The sequence below is a fragment of the Podarcis gaigeae genome, assembly GCF_964106915.1.
Source record: "Podarcis gaigeae genome assembly, chromosome: 3".
NCBI lineage: Eukaryota > Metazoa > Chordata > Lepidosauria > Squamata > Lacertidae > Podarcis > Podarcis gaigeae.
Window position 1 is genome coordinate 121,107,653 of NC_139680.1, and position 19,227 is coordinate 121,126,879.

At 48.9% G+C, this 19,227-nt stretch overlaps 4 protein-coding genes and 1 long non-coding RNA gene across 6 annotated transcripts in view; 2 read left to right on the top strand and 3 right to left on the bottom strand.

Annotated features, from left to right (window-relative positions):
* The window catches only part of LOC310842040 (sterile alpha motif domain-containing protein 12-like), a 225,228-nt gene that overhangs the window by 128,789 nt on the left and 77,212 nt on the right, over positions 1-19,227 (bottom strand). The window lies entirely within an intron of this gene.
* Positions 1-19,227, bottom strand: part of PRR30 (proline rich 30) — a 146,572-nt gene that overhangs the window by 29,094 nt on the left and 98,251 nt on the right. The window lies entirely within an intron of this gene.
* LOC310842149 overlaps positions 1-19,227 on the top strand; it is a 119,297-nt gene that overhangs the window by 16,210 nt on the left and 83,860 nt on the right. The gene's annotated exons all lie outside the window — the stretch shown is intronic.
* Positions 809-11,927, bottom strand: PBK (PDZ binding kinase). The gene is made up of 8 exons (XM_083733725.1): positions 11,812-11,927; positions 9,596-9,667; positions 7,995-8,091; positions 6,222-6,364; positions 4,662-4,831; positions 2,828-2,957; positions 2,459-2,629; positions 809-1,475 (listed from the first exon to the last, which is right to left on the bottom strand). Exons 2-8 carry the CDS (start codon positions 9,651-9,653, stop codon positions 1,270-1,272), a joined length of 975 nt encoding a protein of 324 aa, XP_083589851.1. The 5' UTR covers positions 9,654-9,667; positions 11,812-11,927; the 3' UTR covers positions 809-1,269.
* SELENOI (selenoprotein I) overlaps positions 15,009-19,227 on the top strand; it is a 69,917-nt gene continuing 65,698 nt past the window's right edge. Inside the window, exon 1 of one of the 2 annotated variants that reach the window (XM_083733644.1) lies at positions 15,009-15,227. In XM_083733644.1, coding sequence (XP_083589770.1) covers positions 15,171-15,227 — 57 coding nt within the window. In that variant the 5' untranslated portion in view covers positions 15,009-15,170. The remainder of the gene's footprint in view (positions 15,228-19,227) is intronic. The other variant, XR_014562768.1, reaches the window with a different exon arrangement.

Here is a 19,227-nt window from a genome sequence, read left to right on the forward strand (position 1 = left end):
CTGCTTATCACTCAGGCTGCAAGGAGGAGCGCTTTTACACAGCTAATGGTGAATCCCCTGCAATCCAAGTCCTCCTCACTTGCTCAAATCTACTCTGCCTCAAAACAAGGAGCGGAAGGAAAAGGCTGCAAACTGTTAAATGGAAAAAAACCCAGGCACAGGGCAAGTACCTTAAGTATACCTTTAAAGCAACAGTGCTCTTTCCCTCCCTCCTCCCCGCTCAGCTCACCGAAAAACTCCTTCTCCACGCGTGCTCCTTGTCCCTTGAGTGCTTTTCCTTCCCTCCCCACTTAAAACGTGGTTACAAAGCACGGATCCACATGGATCCTCAGGATTTTTGCATTGGGCTACCCCAAACTCACCATCAGATCACATGTCTGTGGCCACAGCATGAACCATAAAAATCATGCACCCACTGTTTTGTTCAGAATATTTTTTTCTTGTTTTCCTCCTCTAAAAACTACGTGTGTGTTATGGTCAGATGCGTGTTATAGAGCGAAAAATACGGTAGTTGAATGCAGAGGGACCTGACTTTACATCAGACAGGAGAGCCCAGTTTAAAACCAGCGGCCACAAGAATGAGAACGCGGGTGCATGGGTGGTGCAAAGCCAAAAGATAACCAAGGAACATCACCCCCCCAAAAAAAAATTCCTTCCAGTAGCACCTTAGAGACCAACTAAGTTTGTTATTGGTATGAGCTTTCATGTGCATGCACACTTCTTCAGATACATCAGATACAAGGAACATCACCTCACTGCCAAACCGCCATTTTCTAAACAAGAAAATAAACCACTTTTTGTGCCAAACTGACAAGTTTGAAAGGTTTTATTTCAACAGCCACAAATGTTCTGATATTTACTCATAAGAGAAAAGTACAAGTCAAGATCAAAATGAACAACGCAAACACAACCAGAAGAAGAGGAGGAGCAGGGAAGGGAATTGAAAGACCTGCCCAAGTTGCTTTATATTTACCATACTGAAAAACTAACTACAAGGCTGCTAAGCATCAGCTAAGGGCATGTGTGTGTGTGTGTGTGTGTGTGTGTGTGTGTCACTTAAGACACAACTTTGTGGAATACGGAATATTTACAGTCAGCGTCTAAATAGCTTGAAATGAAACCTTGTTAAAAAACCCCAGTTCTAATATAAAACTATGGGAAGCTAAAAGTCCATATCCCCATGTATGAACACTACACAGAAAGCAATAAAAGAAACTTCTAAAAGAAAATGAAGCTGCCACAGTAGTGCAGGGTTGTAGAAGAGCGCACTTATTGTATGGATCCTTCCGCCTCCAAAACATCCACGATATGTGCAGCGGCAGGGCGCTTTTCCGGCTCCTCCATAGTGCAGAGAGAAAACAGCTCAATGACCTTTTGGTAGGAAGGATCCAGCTCTTCCATGTTGAGTGGTGGCCGAGTCCCAAGGGCAGCGTAATAAGCGTCTTCATCAAAGTCATCTTCATCAAAAGAAGACTCTACGGAGACAAACAGGCCAGAGCAAGCCAGTCACCAGATGAAATAAAGGCCCTCACAGTTGTTATGCTGGTATCGAACGAGGAGGGAAATGGGATAGAAGGAGCATGCTCTAGGAAAGGCACAAAATTAAATCACTTGAGGGTCTTTTTAAAATGCAAAACTCAAGCAGGCTGTATTACACACAAAAGTATTTCTCTTATCCCTTGGAAATGTTAAATAAGTACAACTGAGTAGAAGTTGTCTTACCGTATTTTTCGCTCCATAATACGCACGTTTTTCCTCCTAAAAAGTAAGGGGAAATGTCTGTGCGTCTTATGGAGCTAATGTGTGGTCCCTTGAGCCGAATTGCCCAGGGGCGAAAAGCAGGTGGTGCTTTAAAAGAAAAAAAAGAGGGAAGGGGGTGTTGAAACAAAGCCGCTGAGCAGCTGATCGGCAAGTGAGCGGGAGGGAGATAAGGGACACTAGCGATAAAGGAGGCTGCCTGGGAGGGGGGAGGTAAAAGCACATGGATCCTCAGGATTTTTACATTGGGTTACCCCAAATTCACCATCAGATTACATAGCATGTCCATGGCTACAGCCTGCACCAAAAAAATCACCCACTGTTTCGTGGGGCCGAAATGACGCAAAAACATGGTTAGAAAGCACGGATCCACATGGATTCTCAGGATTTTTTATTTGGGCTACCCCAAACTCGCTGTCAAATCACATATCATGTCTGTGGCCACAGCATGAACCACAAAAATCATACATCCACTGTTTCATTCAGAATATTTTTTTCTTGTTTTCCTCCTCTAAAAACTAGGTGCGTCTTATGGAGCGAAAAATACGGTAAATCTTCAAAGTATTGGGCTGCAAAATAATGCTCAAAAGTCCTTAGCCCAGAGCCTGTTTCCCTAGACCATAGAAAGCTTGGTCCAACAGAAAGCCAGCTTCATGAGTAAGTCTGCACTCGGCTGGACCCAAAAGAAGCCCAAACACACCTTCATCTTCTTCCTCCAGGTTAAGATGAGGTATTGAGAGAGTCATCATTTCCCAGAGTGTAAGCCCAAATGCAAAGATGTCAGCCTTGTCGGTGATGGGGCCATCTCCCTCCAGAGTTTCCTTGGGCTTCCAGGGCTCCGTGCCAATATAATGAGCTTCTGGGTCACTCACTGCATGGAAACATAATCCAAATCAAGATATCAAGAACCATCCTCATGATGTGGTGCACACCTCCCAGTTGGCCAAGAGTAAAGCAGAGCAAAGGCAGGCGCAGAGATGCAGGGGCAGAAAGCAGAAGAGAGGATGCAGCAAAGAGGACTTGGCCATTGAGACAGCAGCCATAGGACATTAAAAGATGCCACACATACCCGTCATATTCTCATCCAGAGGCAGTGAAACGCCCACGTCGCAGATCTTTATTGACTCAAAGTCACCTTTAATGACAACATTGGAAGATTTGATGTCGCCGTGAAGCAAGTTCTTGTCGTTGTGTAGATACTGAAAGGCAGAGGTTAGGATGAGTGCCTTGCTACCAAAGGGAATCAGAACCGAAAGATAATTTCAAGGCAGGTGTGGGCTTTAATGCAAGTCTCTCTTCAGGAAACGCCTCTCAAGTTTTCACTTCAAGTGCCAGGCACTGTTAAGGTGAAGAGTAGAGATTCAAGGCCCCCCTGCTTTTAGGGATCCTGCCCTTATTCACGCAGGATCCTTGGACCACACATCTTGGAAAGGCCTGATCTTTAAGCCAAGTAGATGCTGGTAGACACCCCAATTTAAAATCCTGCAATGTGGTACCTTCAAAGGAGACGCATAGCGTCAGTAAGTGATTTCAGTGAGGTAAAGCAGCTTGCGACGGTGCCAGCATTGCCAAGAGACAGAAATGTTAAAAAGGCATGTGACCAACATAAGGCGACAAGCCAGGTAACTCACCTAGCTAACTGTAAACCCCCCCCCCCCAATGACTTCCTCAGGACACCTCTGCCAAATTCCTCTCCTTCTGTCAAGACATCCCTACTCAACTGTCCTCCTGAAATTCCTGCCCTGGTTCCATGCCACTCTTTGTAAACAGGGGCCACATCGCTTCCATGTGCTATACATACGTTATTACTGCTGAAACTAATTGACTGTGCAACAGACCACCAGCCTTGCAGCAGTGGACATTATATCACCTGTCAGGGAACTGCCGTCGGAAGAGGGGAGGGAGGCAGGGATACAGAGAGCCTCCGAAACTCCTGAGGAGCTGTTCCTCTTCCTGCGGTGGGGAAGAGAGGGAAGTGGCCAGCCAAGCGAGGAAAGGGCTTGAGGATGCTGCTGAGAGCCCCAGCGCCCCACCTCGCCAGGCTGGCCAGGAGGGACGCACGCCACATCCGTCGCCCAGCCTTGCTCAGAGGGGTGAAACGCAAGAAGGGGAGGAGGAGGCTTAGGGTGCCGAAGTTCTTATGTTGGGGGAGAAGCTGGAAGGGGCCACTCCCAGATTCTGCAAGAGACTGAGACAGACATGAACTTGGTAGGATCTGTTGGATAATTAGTGTGACGTCGCTAATTGGTTTACGACCCCAATACTGTAAATACCGTATTTTTCGCTCTATAGGACGCACCAGACCACAAGACACACCTAGTTTTTGGAGGAGGAAATCAAGAAAAAAAACATTCTGAATCTCAGAAGCCAGAACAGCAAGAGGGATCGCTGCACAGTGAAAGCAGCAATCCCTCTTGCTGTTCTGGCTTCTGGAATAGCTGCGCAGCCTGCAATCGCTCCATAAGACGCACACACATTTCCCCTTACTTTTTAGGAGGGGAAAAGTGAGTCTTATAGAGCAAAAAAAATATGGTAGTTTGCGCAATAAAACCTGTAAAAGACAGGTTGGAGTCTTGCCTGGTTACTCACAAGCAACCACCATCAGCATCTGACATCACCACTCTGCATTCTAAGGGGCTTTCCAACCAGTCTCGCCCAGTCCAATTCCGTTTGCCCCCTTCACAGTTTGTTGCTCCCACTTTGAACTGGACCTTCTTATTTGTCTCCCGCGGTCCCTAGGGAGCTCTTATCCCTGGCACTCCAACCTCAGACAGTCACTTCCCTCTGAGAGAGACTCTTCCCTTTGCTTCAGAACCAGAGAAGCCTTTTAGCCAAGCTAGTTTTCTCGAGACCAATGACTCTCCCGTCGCTACAGCATCACATGCCAACCTCCAGAGACCTACCTTCAGGCCCCTTGCCATGTGCAAGGCAACTTTCAGGATGGTGGCAGCTGGAAAGGGCCCCAGATGTTTCGTGTTCCTTTCTTCAATTAGGTCATTGAGAGACTTTTCTCCCCCGTATTCCATGGCCAGGCACAAGCTTCCATCTTTAGCTTCTGCAAACGCACGGTAGCCTTCAAAGACAAGCGCACAGCCATTTGTTTATGGGCCAGAAAAGCCATCTCCATTTAATACCAGCCCACATTGCAGTTATTCCCAGGTTTTATCCTTGTTACACAATTTCCCCCATGTTCAAGTATTCCTTCAAAACACGATAAAAGATAACACATATTTATAATACAGTCGTACCTTGGTTCTCAAATGTAATCCATTCCGGAAGTCTGTTTGACTTCCAAAAACGTTCGAAAACCAAGGCACAGCTTCCAATTGGCTGCAGGAGCTTCCTGCACTCAATCGGAAGCTGCGGAAGTCGCGTTGGACGTCCGCATTCCAAAGAACGCTTTGAAACTGGAATATTTACTTCCAAGTTTTCAGCATTCAGGAGCCAAAACGTACAAGTCCCAAGGCATTTGAGAACCTAGGTAAAACCGTAATGGTATTAAAAGTATACCTTGGATAAAAATAAGGATAAAATAAAAATGATAAAAATTTTCCAACTACATATGCCTCCCTAGGATGCGGGTGGCGCTAGGATGCGGGTGCCGCTGTGGGTTAAACCACAGAGCCTAGGACTTGCCGATCAGAAGGTCGGCAGATCGAATCCTTGCGCCGGGGTGAGCTCCCGTTGCTCGGTCCCTGCTCCTGCCAACCTAGCAGTTCGAAAGCACATCAGAGTGCATGTAGATAAATAGGTACCGCTCCGGCGGGAAGGTAAACGGCGTTTCCGTGCGCTGCTCTGGTTCTCCAGAAGCAGTTTAGTCCTGCTGGCCACATGACCCAGAAGCTGTACGCCGGCTCCCTCGGCCAGTAAAGCAAGATGAGCGCTGCAACCCCAAAGTAGGCCGCAACTGGACCTAATGGTCAGGGGTCCCTTTACCTTTATGCCTCCCTAGGGAGAAAAACGTGGCACCACCATCAAGAAGGCTCTCAGCTCATCACCCATTTTAACTCCGATGGCAGAGAACGTGGAAGAGCATCCAAAGATCACTTCAATAGACAGGCAAGTCGGTAGGGTGGTTTGCAATTCCCAGCCACTAGTTGAGGCAGGTTCCCTATTCACATTTTACAGCTAGGGAACAAAAGCTGTTTGGACATCCCTGAATAATTTAGAAGAGCGACCTCCATCCCGTTGGCACATAAGTCCTCATGGGCTTAAACGCAGGCTTCTTCAACATGCCATAGCCTGGCAGTCCGCAGCTGGTCTACTACCGCCAACCCTGCCCACTGCTACATTCCCATGGGACAGAACAGTGGGCCCTACTCTTCAATGCCAGTTATGTCTGGCCCATATGAGGCTGCAGGCTCCTGCATGTCTGCACATAGGCAAATATCAGCCTGGGAAAACCCACCTCTGGCTAATAGGTCTGAATGAGGACCCCCCATTTCCCCCCATTCAAAGCTTACCCACAATGTTTGGGTGCTGAAGGGTTTTTAGAATCTTGGCTTCTTCATTCAGCCTTTGCTGATATGTACTTCTTTGGCTGGCGTCACATTTGAGATTGATTTTCTTCACAGCCCAGGGAGAGCAAGAAATACCTTTGGGAGACCTGGAAGCAAACTATGGAAATCAGAGAAAGGGATCTGGGCAAACCAGATTTCTTGGACCACAAGAACGTGTTTTCTTCCTACTCTGAGGACGGCCGACGTAGCAGATTGAATCAGTTTTAATCAGAGGCCATATTTTTATGACATTTAGGAGGAAACGGCACATATTACTCTTACCCCAACCCTAGATCAGGTGCTCTGACAAATCCAGAATTAATTTTACTGTAGTATGTCTCTAAATACACCCTCGGTCCAGAAATCCTTTCAGATCCTCAGTCAATCCAGATTGCAGTGCATTGTAAGTACATATTAAGAACCACCAGGAGGCGCCATATGAATCAGCCTGCACAGCAGTTAAGTGTTTCCAGCATCTGAGCCACAGGGAAAGACAACTCACCCAAATAGGCATATTGACCCAGGGGGGACCGCCTTCTCTACCCCAAATCTGGCAGGCGCTTTACTAAACCAAATATTCCTGGCAGCCTTTAAGTTACCGTATTTTTTGCACCACAACACTCACTTTTTTCCTCCTAGAAAGTAAGGGGAAATGTCTGTGCGTGTTATGGAGGTAATGCCTACGGGTGGCAGGGGGGGGGGATCTGCTGCAGTCGTGAGCAGAGGATCCATGGTTCCCCTTCCTTCCCTCCTCCGTGGCTCGCTTTGAAACAGCAAAGCGGGAGAAGAGATGCCGAGTGGGGAGGAGAGAGGGACAGTGAGGAGACGAGCCGCTTACACGAGTGTAAGCGGCTCCTGTCCGGTTGGTTCCTTTAAAGCAAGCAGGCTCTCTGTCCCTCTCTCCTCCCCACTCAGCTCGCTACATAGCAGCAAATTTTTTCAGCTCGCTAAGCCGGGGATGAGCAGGGAGGAGGAAGAAAAGCAGAGCCTGCTTGCTTTAAAGGAGCAAAGTGGGAGAGGAGAGGAGCCTTCTCCCCTTATACCCCTCTTCTTCATTATTAGCAGCATTCTTCTCCACCCACCCCACGCGTGCTCCTTGTCCCTTGAGTGTTTTTCCTTCCCTCCCCACTTAAAACGTGGTTACAAAGCACGGATCCACATGGATCCTCAGGATTTTTACATTGGGTCACCCCAAATTCACCATCAGATCACATAGCATGTCCATGGCTACATCTTGCACCAAAAAAATCATGCACCCACTGTTGCCCGGGGCCGCAGTGGTGCAAAAACGTGGTTACAAAGCATGGATCCACATGGATCCTCAAGATTTTTGCATTGGGCTACTCCAAACTCACTGTCAGATCACATGTCTGTGGCCACAGCATGAACCACAAAAATCATACATCCACTGTTTCGTTTAGAATATTTTTTTTCTTGTTTTCCTCCTCTAAAAACTACGTGCATGTTATGGTCGGGTGCGTGTTATAGAGCGAAAAATACGGGTACTACCCTTGAGAGTATCTGTTTCTAGAAGCAATTGTTTTATTTTTTTAATTGCACTTGTTTTATTTTGAGTTTTTAACTCCAATGTGCCCTGGGCTCCTTCGGGAGGAAGGGGCAAGATAACACATTTAATAAATACATATTCTTTCCCAGCCCCCAGCAACATAAATCCACTCCACTTGGCAATATCAATCTTGCTGCTTGAAGTCCCCACCATCCTTTAAGACAGCTTACCTTTTCATAAGATAAACATTGACTCCAGTTCCATACCCAAGCTTCTGCATGAAGGGAGAGGCCGGAATAGCTATTGAGGGCGAAGAGCCACTCTGCCCTGTATTTCCAAAAACAGAGATGTTGCTTTTGTTATTAGACATGCAAGAAAGATTGCCACCCCATGTAATAAGTAGAAAACCCAAGAATTACCAGCGATAGAAGAATGGCAGATGAAGATGATGGATTTTTCGGAGCTAGCCGACCTAACCGGAAGAGTCCGCGACCAGAAAGAGGAGGAGTATCAGGAAGAGTGGATTAAATTTAATGATTATTTAGTTAAATATGTTAAGTTAAATTAATTGAAAACAGCTTGCAGATACTTAATTGGTTTAGGATTTTATTTATGTTAAGTGATGAATGAATATGCTTAATTTCATAATGTGAAGATTTAAGGGTTTTAATGTTTAAGTTAAATTTTATAAGAACTGTGATTTGGAAAACCGTTAAAAGGATATGCAATGTTTATAATGTTGTGAAAACCAATAAAAAAAAAATTGAAATAGAAAGATCGCCACCCCATGTGTTTTCCATAGACAACGGAACAGTAACACACCTGATACTTTCTTCCTCTTCTTAAGGATAGCAAACCCCCTCCTGTTACAAGTTTTTCAAACAGAGTAGGGTATGGCAAGACTCCATTTGAATCCTTCCAACCAGCTTTCCCCAAACTTGTGCCCTCAGACGGTCTCCACTTCAGCCTCCACCTGCCCCACCCACTATGGCCAATGGTGAAGCATGATGGGACCTGTAGTCCCAATATTTAGAGACCATGCACTCATTGCCCTGGAGAATAGCCGTAGCAGCAAAACAAAAACCTCTCATCTGCTTCTGCCAGGGAGATTTAGCTACAGCAGGGATGGGGGCTCTGTGGCCCTCAAGATGTGGTTGGGTGCCAAATCCCATGAATCCAAGCCAACGGCCTTGGTCCTGTATACCTGAAGGAGCCTCTCCACCCCCATCGTTCAGACCGGACACTGAGGTCCAGCTCCAAGGGCCTTCTGGCGGTTCCCTCCCTGTGAGAAGTGAGGTTACAGGGAACCTGCCCTGTGGAACGCCCTCCCAGCAGATGTAAAGGCAATAAACAACTATTTTACTTTAATAAAACAACTGAAGGCGGCCCTGTTTAGAGAGGTTTTAAATGTCTGGTGCTGTATTGTTTTTAATATTCAGTTGGAAGCTGCCCAGAGTGGCTAGGGAAACCCAGCCAGATGGGAGGAGTATAAATAATAAGTTGTTATTATTATTATTATTATTATTATTATTATTATTATTATTATTAGGTGGCCAGTGCTCTGGGCCACAGATTCCCCATCTCTAACACAGAGGAAAACATCTATAAAGATGTTTAAAGATTCTTTTAAAGACTGTCTTCAGACAAAAAGACTTGATTCTCTTAAGGGAGTTCTTTTTGGATCATCTTTTAATAAAAAAAGTTTTTTTAATCTTTCCTCTTGTTATTTATTATAGAGGGAAGCATTTATAGTTCAAATGAGCACCCAATTTTGCCTGTGTGTTAGGGACAATGTGTGTCCCTAACACACATTGACAAAGCATCGCCTCACCTGATCTCTTCCCCCCAGGTGGCTTGCTAGGGGTCTTGAAAGCAGTTTCCACATCCATGGCTGAGAATTATTCTCTGGGGAGAGAGAGAAGAGTTATTACTGTACAGTCCCAATGGCTTTCCCCCCAGTTATCATCGCCATTATCTACCCACCATTCAACCCTAAGTTCCCAAGATGGGTTAGGGCACTTAAAACCCCACGTTAAAAGCAGTTTTAAACAACTTTCAATCATAAAAATTAAAGGTGATTGTGGTGAGGAGTTTTGGGAGCATTCGGGATGTGGGTGTGTAGGGACCATAGCTGTCAACGTTCCCCTTTTTCAAAGGGAAATTCCCTTATACCGAATAGGATTCCTCGCAAGAAAAGGGATAAGTTGAAAGCTATGGGACACGGGTGGCGCTGTGGGTTAAACCACAGAGCCTAGGACTTGCCGATCAGAAGGTCGGCAGTTCGAATCCCTGCGACTGAGTGAGCTCCCGTTGCTCGGTCCCAGCTCCTGCCAACCTAGCAGTTCGAAAGCACGTCAAAGTGCAAGTAGATAAATAGGTACTGCTCTGGCAGGAAGGTAAACGGCGTTTCCGTGCGCTGCTCTGGTTCGCCAGAAGCGGCTTAGTCCTGCTGGCCACATGACCCGGAAGCTGTACGCCGGCTCCCTCGGCCAGTAAAGCGAGATGAGCGCCGCAACCCCAGAGTTGGCCACGACTGGACCTAATGGTCAGGGGTCCCTTTACCTTTATGTGATAGATAGATAGATTCTTTATTGTCATTACACAAGTGCAACATTGCACAAGTGCAACGAAATTGGATGCCATCCCTTAAAAACAGCAAAAGCAACACAACAACAACAACCAAACAAACCACATTCCAGCCACACCCACACCCACACCCATCAAACTCCCAGGTCACACTATCGAGTTACTGCATTTAAGAAGGCCACAGCTCTTGGATAGAAACTATTTTTCAGTCTATTTGTCCTTGACTTGATGTTTCTGTATCTCCTGCCAGAAGGCAGTAGTACAAACAGACTGTGTCCCGGGTGAGATGCATCCTGCAGGATATTGTTTGCTTTCCTAAGACAACGGGAACCGTACAGTTCTTCCAAAGATGGGAGGGGATGACCAATAATCCTTTGGGCTGTGGTTATGACCTTCTGGAGCACCTTCCTCTTCCTAGCTGTACAGCTGGAGAACCAGGCACAAATACAGTATGTGAGAATGCTCTCTATGGAGCCTCGGTAGAAGGACACCAGCAGTCTCTCACTCAGATTGTTCTTCTTTAAAAGTCTGAGGAAATAAATTCTCTGCTGGGCCTTCTTCACCAGAGCAGTGGTATTTGCGCTCCAAGTCATGCCCTGATCGATAGTCACTCCCAAAAACCTGAATTCCGCCACCCTCTCCACCCGTTCCCCGTTGATATACAAGGGCTGAATGTCCGCCTTTTTTTTCCTGTAATCCACCACCAATTCCTTGGTCTTAGTCGTATTAAGAGCCAGATTGTTCTCTCCACACCAAGCACAAAGCCGCTCCACCTCGTCCCGATAGGCGGACTCATGTGGACTCATGTGGGGTTAGCACAGCTATTTTCCCACAAGTCAGCTTGTGATTGTAGAGTTAGAAGGGACCCCTAAGGGGCATCTAGTCCAACCCTCTGCAATGCAGGAATCTCAGCTGAAGCATCCATGACAGATGGCCATCCAACCTCTGATTAAAAACCTAATGGGGGGTCCCTTTATATGGTAGGGACTGGGGCTCCTGCAAACCCACTGCATCCCACTTCCTCATACATGGCCACCACGACCCCCCAATCCTACGAACCCCCCCCCCGAAGTACCTCTTCTAGGTTTCTAATTTCCACGGGGGCTGGGAGGAAATCCCTAAATGAACTCCCCCCCCCCAGCCAGGGTCCTTTGCAACCCCCAAAATAAAAAGCTGCGGGGGAGGTTTGGGAGGATGGGGGGGACAGTTAGGGGAGGATGGGGGACAGTTAGGGGAGGAGCTGGGTGGGACAGGGCTTGCGAGCCCCCCAAGGCCCTGCGCAATCCAAGAACCCCCCCATCATCACACCCCCTTCCTTGGGAACTTGGGGGGGCGACGTCCCGGGGTCGCTTTTCCTCCCTTTCCTTCCTTTCCTTGTTCGTGCGTTTTGAAGGGGGGGATGTCGCCCGACGCCCCCTCCCTCTGCGACCCCCGCCCCCCCTTGGATCTTCCTCCCCCCACCTGGGAGAGCCGGACGCCGCCCGCTCCCTGCGCAGCTGCCTCCGTTTGAATCTTGGCGGGAGCGGGAGGCGCCGACGGTGGCCGGCGAGGCTCAGGAAGGGGGCGGGGCGGGGGCGGGGCCAGGGAGGAGCTAGAGATAGGAAGGAACTGGGGGGCAAAGTGTTTAGTGGGGGCATTTGCAAGGGGGGGGGTAAGAGATGCTTTATCTTTCGGCGTCAGCGTTGCTTGTGCAGGTTCTTTGCTGTTCACTTGTGTTCCTACATATATTAAGTGAAATAGAAAGGGAGGCAGTGAGAGATTTTACTTTCTTGGGCTCCATGATCACTGCAGATGGTGACAGCAGCCACGAAATTAAGAGACGCCTCCTTCTTGGGAGAAAAGCAATGGCAAACCTAGACAGCATCTTAAAAAGCAGAGACATCACCTTGCCAACAAAGGTCCGTGTAAAAACAAAAAGAATTCCTTCCAGTAGCACCTTAAAGACCAACTAAGTCAGTTCTTGGTATGAGCTTTCGTGTGCATGCACACGTCTTCAGATACACTTCTTCAGGTCCGTGTAGTTCAAGCTATGGTTTTCCCAGTAGTGATGTATGGAAGTGAGAGCCTGTCTTCCACTGCCTCCCGCAGTTTGTTCAAACTCATGCTGGGAGCTTCGAGAACACTGTCCCACCATCTCGTCCTCTGTCGTCCCCTTCTCCTTGGGCCCTCCATCTTTCCCAACATCAGGGTCTTCTCCAGGGAGTCTTCTCTTCTCATGAGGTGGCCAAAATCCTGGAGCCTCAGCTTCAGGATCTGTCCTTCCAGTGAGCACTCAGGGCTGATTTCCTTCAGTATGGAGAGGTTTGACCTTCTTGCAGTCCATGGGACTCTCCAGAGTCTCCTCCAGCACCAGAATTCAAAAGCATCCATTCTTCGGCAATCAGCCTTCTTTATCGTGTATCTGAAGAAGTGTGCATGCACACGAAAGCTCATACCAAGAACTGACTTAGTTGGTCTTTAAGGTGCTACTGGAAGGAATTTTTTTGTTTAGCCTTCTTTATGGTCCAGCTCTCACATCCATACATCACTACTGGGAAAACTATAGCTTTAACTATATGGACCTTTGTTGGCAAGGTGATGTCTCTGCTTTTTAAGATGCTGTCTTCTGCATTACAGTGATGCGAAACACAACACTTTGGTGCCCATTTCTGGCTTTGGAGACATTGTTTACTCCTCTTCAACCATGGAGGCAATCCTACAGCTGCATTGAAACTAGAAACTCTGGCCTGTGTGAGAGAGGCCAAGAGAAACCTAAGGCTCTGAGCCTGGCCACTTCAGTGATATTCTCTTTAGAAGGAAACCTGTCTTCGGTTTCTGGATATACGAGGGCTGGGCCAACATGCAGGCTGAGTAATGGCTCAGTAAGGCATAAATCATTGTTCACTTAGGAACATAGGAATCTTTTTAAGATGCTGTCTAGGCCTGTCATTGCCCTTCTCCCAAGAAGCAGGCGTCTTTTAATTTCGTGGCTGCTGTCACCATCTGCAGTGATCATTGAGCCCAAGAAAGTAAAATCTCTCACTGCCTCCATTTCTTCCCCTTCTGTTTGCCAGGAGGTGATGGGCCCAGTGGCCATGATCTTCGTTTTTTTGATGTTGAGCTTCAGACCATATTTTGTGCTCTCCTCTTTCACCCTCAATAAAAGGTTCTTTAATTCCTCCTCACTTTCTGCCATCAAGGTTGCGTCATCTGCATATCTGAAGTTGTTGATATTTCTTCCGGCGATCTTAATTCCGGCTTGGGATTCATCCAGCCCAGCCTTTCGCATGATGAATTCTGCATATAAGTTAAATGAGCAGGGAGACAAAATACAGCCTTGTCATACTCCTTTCCCAATTTTGAACCAATCAGTTGTTCCATATCCAGTTCTAACAGTTTCAGTTTATTGGTTAATTTTTCTAGAGGGGACAGCTATGTGTTGATGTTCCTAAAGGCTGGCAGGATACAGATGGAGATGCGGGGCAAAGTCCCTGGCATTTCAGCCAGAAGCTCAGCAGCAGAGGAAAGAGGGCAGCGACCAGGGAGAAGAGTTGGTGGAGGAAGATCGGAAGAAATTTAAAGACTATTTACAGAAACATTGTAAAATTAATGAATGTTAGAAGGATGTTGGAATGAAGCTATGTGGTTTTAGCAGAAATGTTATAAAGGATTAGGAAAAAACAGACTGTTAATTGGTGAAAGGAGGGAAAGGAAAGTTACATTATATTAAGATAAATTACAGGACCAAAATTGGAAAAGATGGAAAGGATTTGCTGAAATAGTTAACCGAACTAGAATACAAAAAAGGGAGGTGTGAGGAGGTCAAGGAAACAAGCAAATGAAAGATAACTTATGGGAAGATTCCTTGTGTTTTTTAAAATGGATTTTTTTTTTCTGTTTTCTTCTTTTCCTTTTCCTTCCATTTTAATTTTTTTTCCTTATTGTGATGTGTTGTTTTGTTTTTGTTTAATATGGTGTTTTTACTTTTTCTTTTTGTAACCTTTAAAACTTTAATAAATATTATTTAAAAAAAAAAAGGAAAGAGGGCAGCGGAGGGCAGAGGAAAGCGAAGCCTGGGCAGAAACGGAGGAAGAGCGCCCCTTCCGGCGGAGACAGGAATTGCGCTTAGGGCAGCGGGCGGCGGAATGACGGAGGCAGGGAGGCGGGCGCAAGTAGAGAACAGCGCCTGCAGCCCTCCTGAGGTTTCTCCCGAGTCCCGCCCAATCAGAAGCTTCCAGGCAGAGTGGGTGGGCGGGAGCCGCCCATCAATCAATAGGGAAGGCGGGCACCGGGAAGAATTAAAGGATCCGTATTGGACTCCATGCCAAGAGTGACAGTGCTCGCTACCAATTGGGCGCCGGGGGATCGCGCGCGTCAGAGGATGCCGTACCTTCCGCGTATGCCGGCGACGTCACGGGAGGGCCGATCTCGCGACGCCGTCACGTGCCCAGAGGCGGCGGCGCCCGTTGCCTCTCCCAAGATGGCTCCGCGGGAGCGAGGAGCCGCGGAAGGAGGGAGGGGAGCGCCTTGGTGACGTCACGGGGACCGATCTCGCGACGCCGTCACGTGCCCAGAGGCGTCGTCGTCCTTTGCCTCTCCCAAGATGGCTCCGCGGGAGCGAGGAGCCGCAGAAGGAAGGAAGGAGGGAGGGAGGCGAGCGGCTTGCTGACGTCACGGGTGGGCTGATCTGCCGCGGCGAGCGGGAAGGCGGGGGCGGGGCGAGGTACGGAAGCCGGCGAGGGCGGACCGGGCGCGCGCGCTGTGAGGGAGCTGCCCGGCGGCGCCTGTCACGGCGGCGAGGCGCGTCTCTCTCTCTCTCTCTCTCCCCGACAGCCTCCGCCATGGCCGGCTACGAGTACGTGAGCGCCGAGCAGCTGGCCGGCTTCGACAAGTACAAGGTGGGCGCGCTGAGGGGGCGGCGGGGGACCGGCTGGATGACCTTTGGGGACCCCTTCTCCCTTCCCCCTCGTTCTCCGGGCTGCACGCGGGACCCGCCCTGACTCTCAGGCGCCGGAGGGGCCTCCTGCCTTTCCCCTCACAGGGCCGGCCTTGGAAGGCCCCCTCACCCCTTCTCTGGCCGGGCGCCTGCGGAACTCCCCGCTACTGCTCCCCGCTGGGCAGCGACGCAGAAGGGAGCGAGCGAGCGGCTGCCGCGTGTTTGCCGGTTCTCACGTGCCCGGGCTGCAAGATGGGCAGAGCCGCTTGGGTGGCTCCCTCGTGCAGCCGCTTCCACGCCGGCCCTCCGGGGTCTCTTCGGAAGCCGGCGGGGTGGGGGCGGTTAGGGGGTCCAGCGAGGACCCGGGAGAGACCCTTCGGCTGGACTGCGTAGCTCCTTGGGCCTCGCCGCCCGACCTCCTTCGCAGGGTTGTTGTGAGGGTGGGAGGAGGAGGCTGGAGAATGCCCTGGAGGCCCCCTTGAGCTCCTTGACCCCAGTCAGTTGATAGGGCTGTAGAGTTGGGAAGAGACCCCCTAGGGTCATCTAGTCCAACCCCAGGCAATGCAGGAAATATGCAGTGGTACCTCGGGTTACAGACGCTTCAGGTTACAGACTCTGCTAACCCAGAAATAGTACCCCAGGTTAAGAACTTTGCTTCAGGATGAGAACAGAAATCATGCTCCGGCAGCAGCAGGAGGCCCCATTAGCTAAAGTGGTGCTTCGGGTTAAGAACAGTTTCAGGTTAAGCACGGACCTCCGGAACGAATTAAGGACTTAACCCGAGGTACCACTGTAATGGGACGCGGGTGGCGCTGTGGGTTAAACCACAGAGCCTTGGGCTTGCTGATAGAAGGTCGGCGGTTCAAATCCCCGCGACGGGGTGAGCTCCCGTTGCTCGGTCCTTGTTCCTGCCAACCTAGCAGTTCGAAAGCTCGTCAAAGTGCAAGTAGATAAATAGGTACCACTCTGGCAGGAAGGTAAACGACGTTTCCGTGCGCTGCTCTGGTTCACCAGAAGCGGCTTAGTCATGCTGGCCACATGACCCGGAAACTGTACGCCGGCTCCCTCGGCCAATAAAGCGAGATGAGCGCCCCAACCCCAGAGTCGGCCATGACTGGACCTAATGGTCAGGGGTTCCTTTATCTTACCACTGTAATCAGATAGAATTGTAGGACGGATTCTCATTAATGATTCCCACGTTGGAAGAGAGTGTATGGGGGCAGCTGCAAGCGCATGAGAATCCTCTCCTGCAGTGAGCAAGGGGCAGCCTGCGCATGGTCTCCACCCAGAGGACTTGTGACAACTTTTGGGTTATTCAGGTTTCTCCTTCTTAGCCCTGTGGTGCCGAGGTTCGTGAGGGACCTTACACATCCCCAAAGGGTCAACATTTGTTCTTCTCCTCCGTCCCCATCCCTGCAAAATTTTAATTTTGCCAGACATGTTCTGACTGTCAGGGCTTCATCTGGCGAAAGAGCCATGTGGGAATAAATGGTGGAATTGCGAAATCTCAGTGGCTTAGTTCAAGAAATACCAAATGTTCTTTCCTTTGGCAAGGAGCAGATTGCAGGGCGTGGCTGGTAGTTACAACTCGGTGGCGGAGCAGTCGTGGGTTCAATTCCCATCCTCTCCAAGTCGGGCTCAAAAAGACTCATTGTCCAAAGTCCTGCGAAGCCATCGCCTGTCAGCTAGAGGAACAGTGAGCATGACTCAGTATTTATACTCCTTTTTGGCAAGGAGCACAAAGTGGTGTACCTACTTCGCCTCATGGCAACCCTGTGATATTTAGGGGGGCGGTTATACATCATGGCGAAGTGGGTGTTTGAATCCTGCTCTCCCAGGTCATGGTCTGGCACTCTACCCACTACACCACACTGCCTTTCTTAGCAACGTATGGCCAAACCACTCCTGCCTTTCCTCCCAATCTTGGAGCGGGGTAGAGATGCCTATGAAACTCCAGGACTGATCACCACCAACTTTTGCAGCTCCCAGGCTGCGAAGGAGGCTCATCTCCCCACGCTCCCCAGATGATTATATGAGTCAGGGGAGAACCATGTTTGCCACCTTGAGCTATTTGGAGAGGAAGGTGGGATAAAAATGTCATCCTGAGCATCTCGGAGCTCCTTGGCTGAGTGGTAGCCAAATGGGCGGCTTCATTTTCCCAGTGAAAGGATGACTGGAGTCTTGCCTGAGACACCTGGAGCACATTGCCCAAGAGAGGACCACACAGGCTAGCTGCAGGCCTCCTGCTCTTGTTGGAAAATGAGATTGGGATGGGGCTTCCTTAGGCACAAACTGTGCAGAGGCAAAGGCAGCCTGTCATCCTTTTTTATCTTTGTGAACAAGGCTAGTCAAAAATTGTGCATCCCTGTAGATGAGTGGTTGGAGTGGAGGAAACCATTTCGGTTTGCAAAACAGACCCAGTAGTGGGGTTTTCCTACAAGTGTCTGTTACTCTCCTGATGATATTTTAGGGATTGGGGTTGTTGAAATACAAGGGGGGCATGTAACCAACTGCTTCTCTGTGTCCCCAGTCTGTTCCCCCTTCTCTTTCTCCCCCCCCCCCAACCGCTTACTGTTCTTCCTGTTTCCATCCTCCCTTCTCACAAAGGCGAGGCCCAGCATAAATGTTTGTCCTCAGAGGTGAAAACTCACACTGCCCTATGCGCAGGTGGTTTTGCTCAATGCCCCCTCGCTTTTCTCTCCTGCTGTTGTCCCCTTGAGCAAGCGCATTTATATACTATAAAACCCTTAATTTTTCTGGTGCTTTGGAGGGTCGGAGGAGTGTTTTCTTGTTTTTCTTGTTGTTTTTTACTTCTTTAAATCTTGGGGTAGATAGAATGTCTGTCTTTCCTTTCAGTAGGGCAGTTTTGCAGTCAGAACGGCTGGCCGGTCACCATGGTTCTGCAGTCCGTAGGGACTGTGGTTTTCTGCACAAATCATTCCTCTAAAAATCCACCTCTGCGCCGTCACCCACGTCACGTTCAACTTGCATGGTCGTAGTTGCTGAACCTTAGGCTTAGGAAGGCATCCTGTATTGTCTGTGGTGCAGCTTGCCCCCTTAGGAATAAACCTTTTTGCTTCCATCTGCACATTTCTGCCATATGTGAGACTCAAACGGTCAGACTTCCTTTCTCTAATAGAAGCTGGTTCAATAAGAGACAGAGATTTCCCAGTTTTGAATATTGCTCCGTGGTGCCGACACTCTTATCTGCACGTCTTGCCATTTTTGACGATAGCTGTGGATTTGCAGTGGCCTGATTATTACCAGCTTAACTTGAGGGGGCCAAGTCACTTGAGATTTTTGAATTGCTCTTGAGAGTTATAGGAATGAGCTGATTATCTGAGAGGCAGCCTTTTTTGGGGGGGGGACGCAGCCCCCTTGTCAACAGGGGGAGCTCATGTCTGCATCTTAGAACGTGAGACGAACCCTGCAGGATCACACCAAAGGCCCACCTGGTCCAGAATTCTGTTTTCTTCTGTTATCTGGTATTCAGAGACATTATGAGTACAGTATGAGTACAGTAGTAGCTTTTGATAGGTTTAGCCTCCATGATGCTCTCTAAACTATGGTTACCAGATTTTTTTCAATGAATCCGGGGACACTTTTTTTTTTTTAAAGCTGAGTAGCAACAGGGGTGCAGGTGGCGCTGTGGGTTAAACCACAGAGCCTAGGACTTGCCGATCAGAAGGTTGGTGGTTCGAATCCCCGCGACGGGATGAGCTCCCGTTACTCAGTCCTTGCTCCTGCCAACCTAGCAGTTCGAAAGCACTTCAAAGTGCAAGCAGATAAATAGGTACTGCTCCGGCGGGAAGGTAAACAGCGTTTCCGTGCGCTGCTCTGGTTTGCCAGAAGCGACTTAGTCATGCTGGTCATATGACCCAAAAGCTGTACGCCGGCACCCTCGGCCAATAAAGCGAGATGAGCACCACAACCCCAGAGTCGGCCACGACTGGACCTAATGG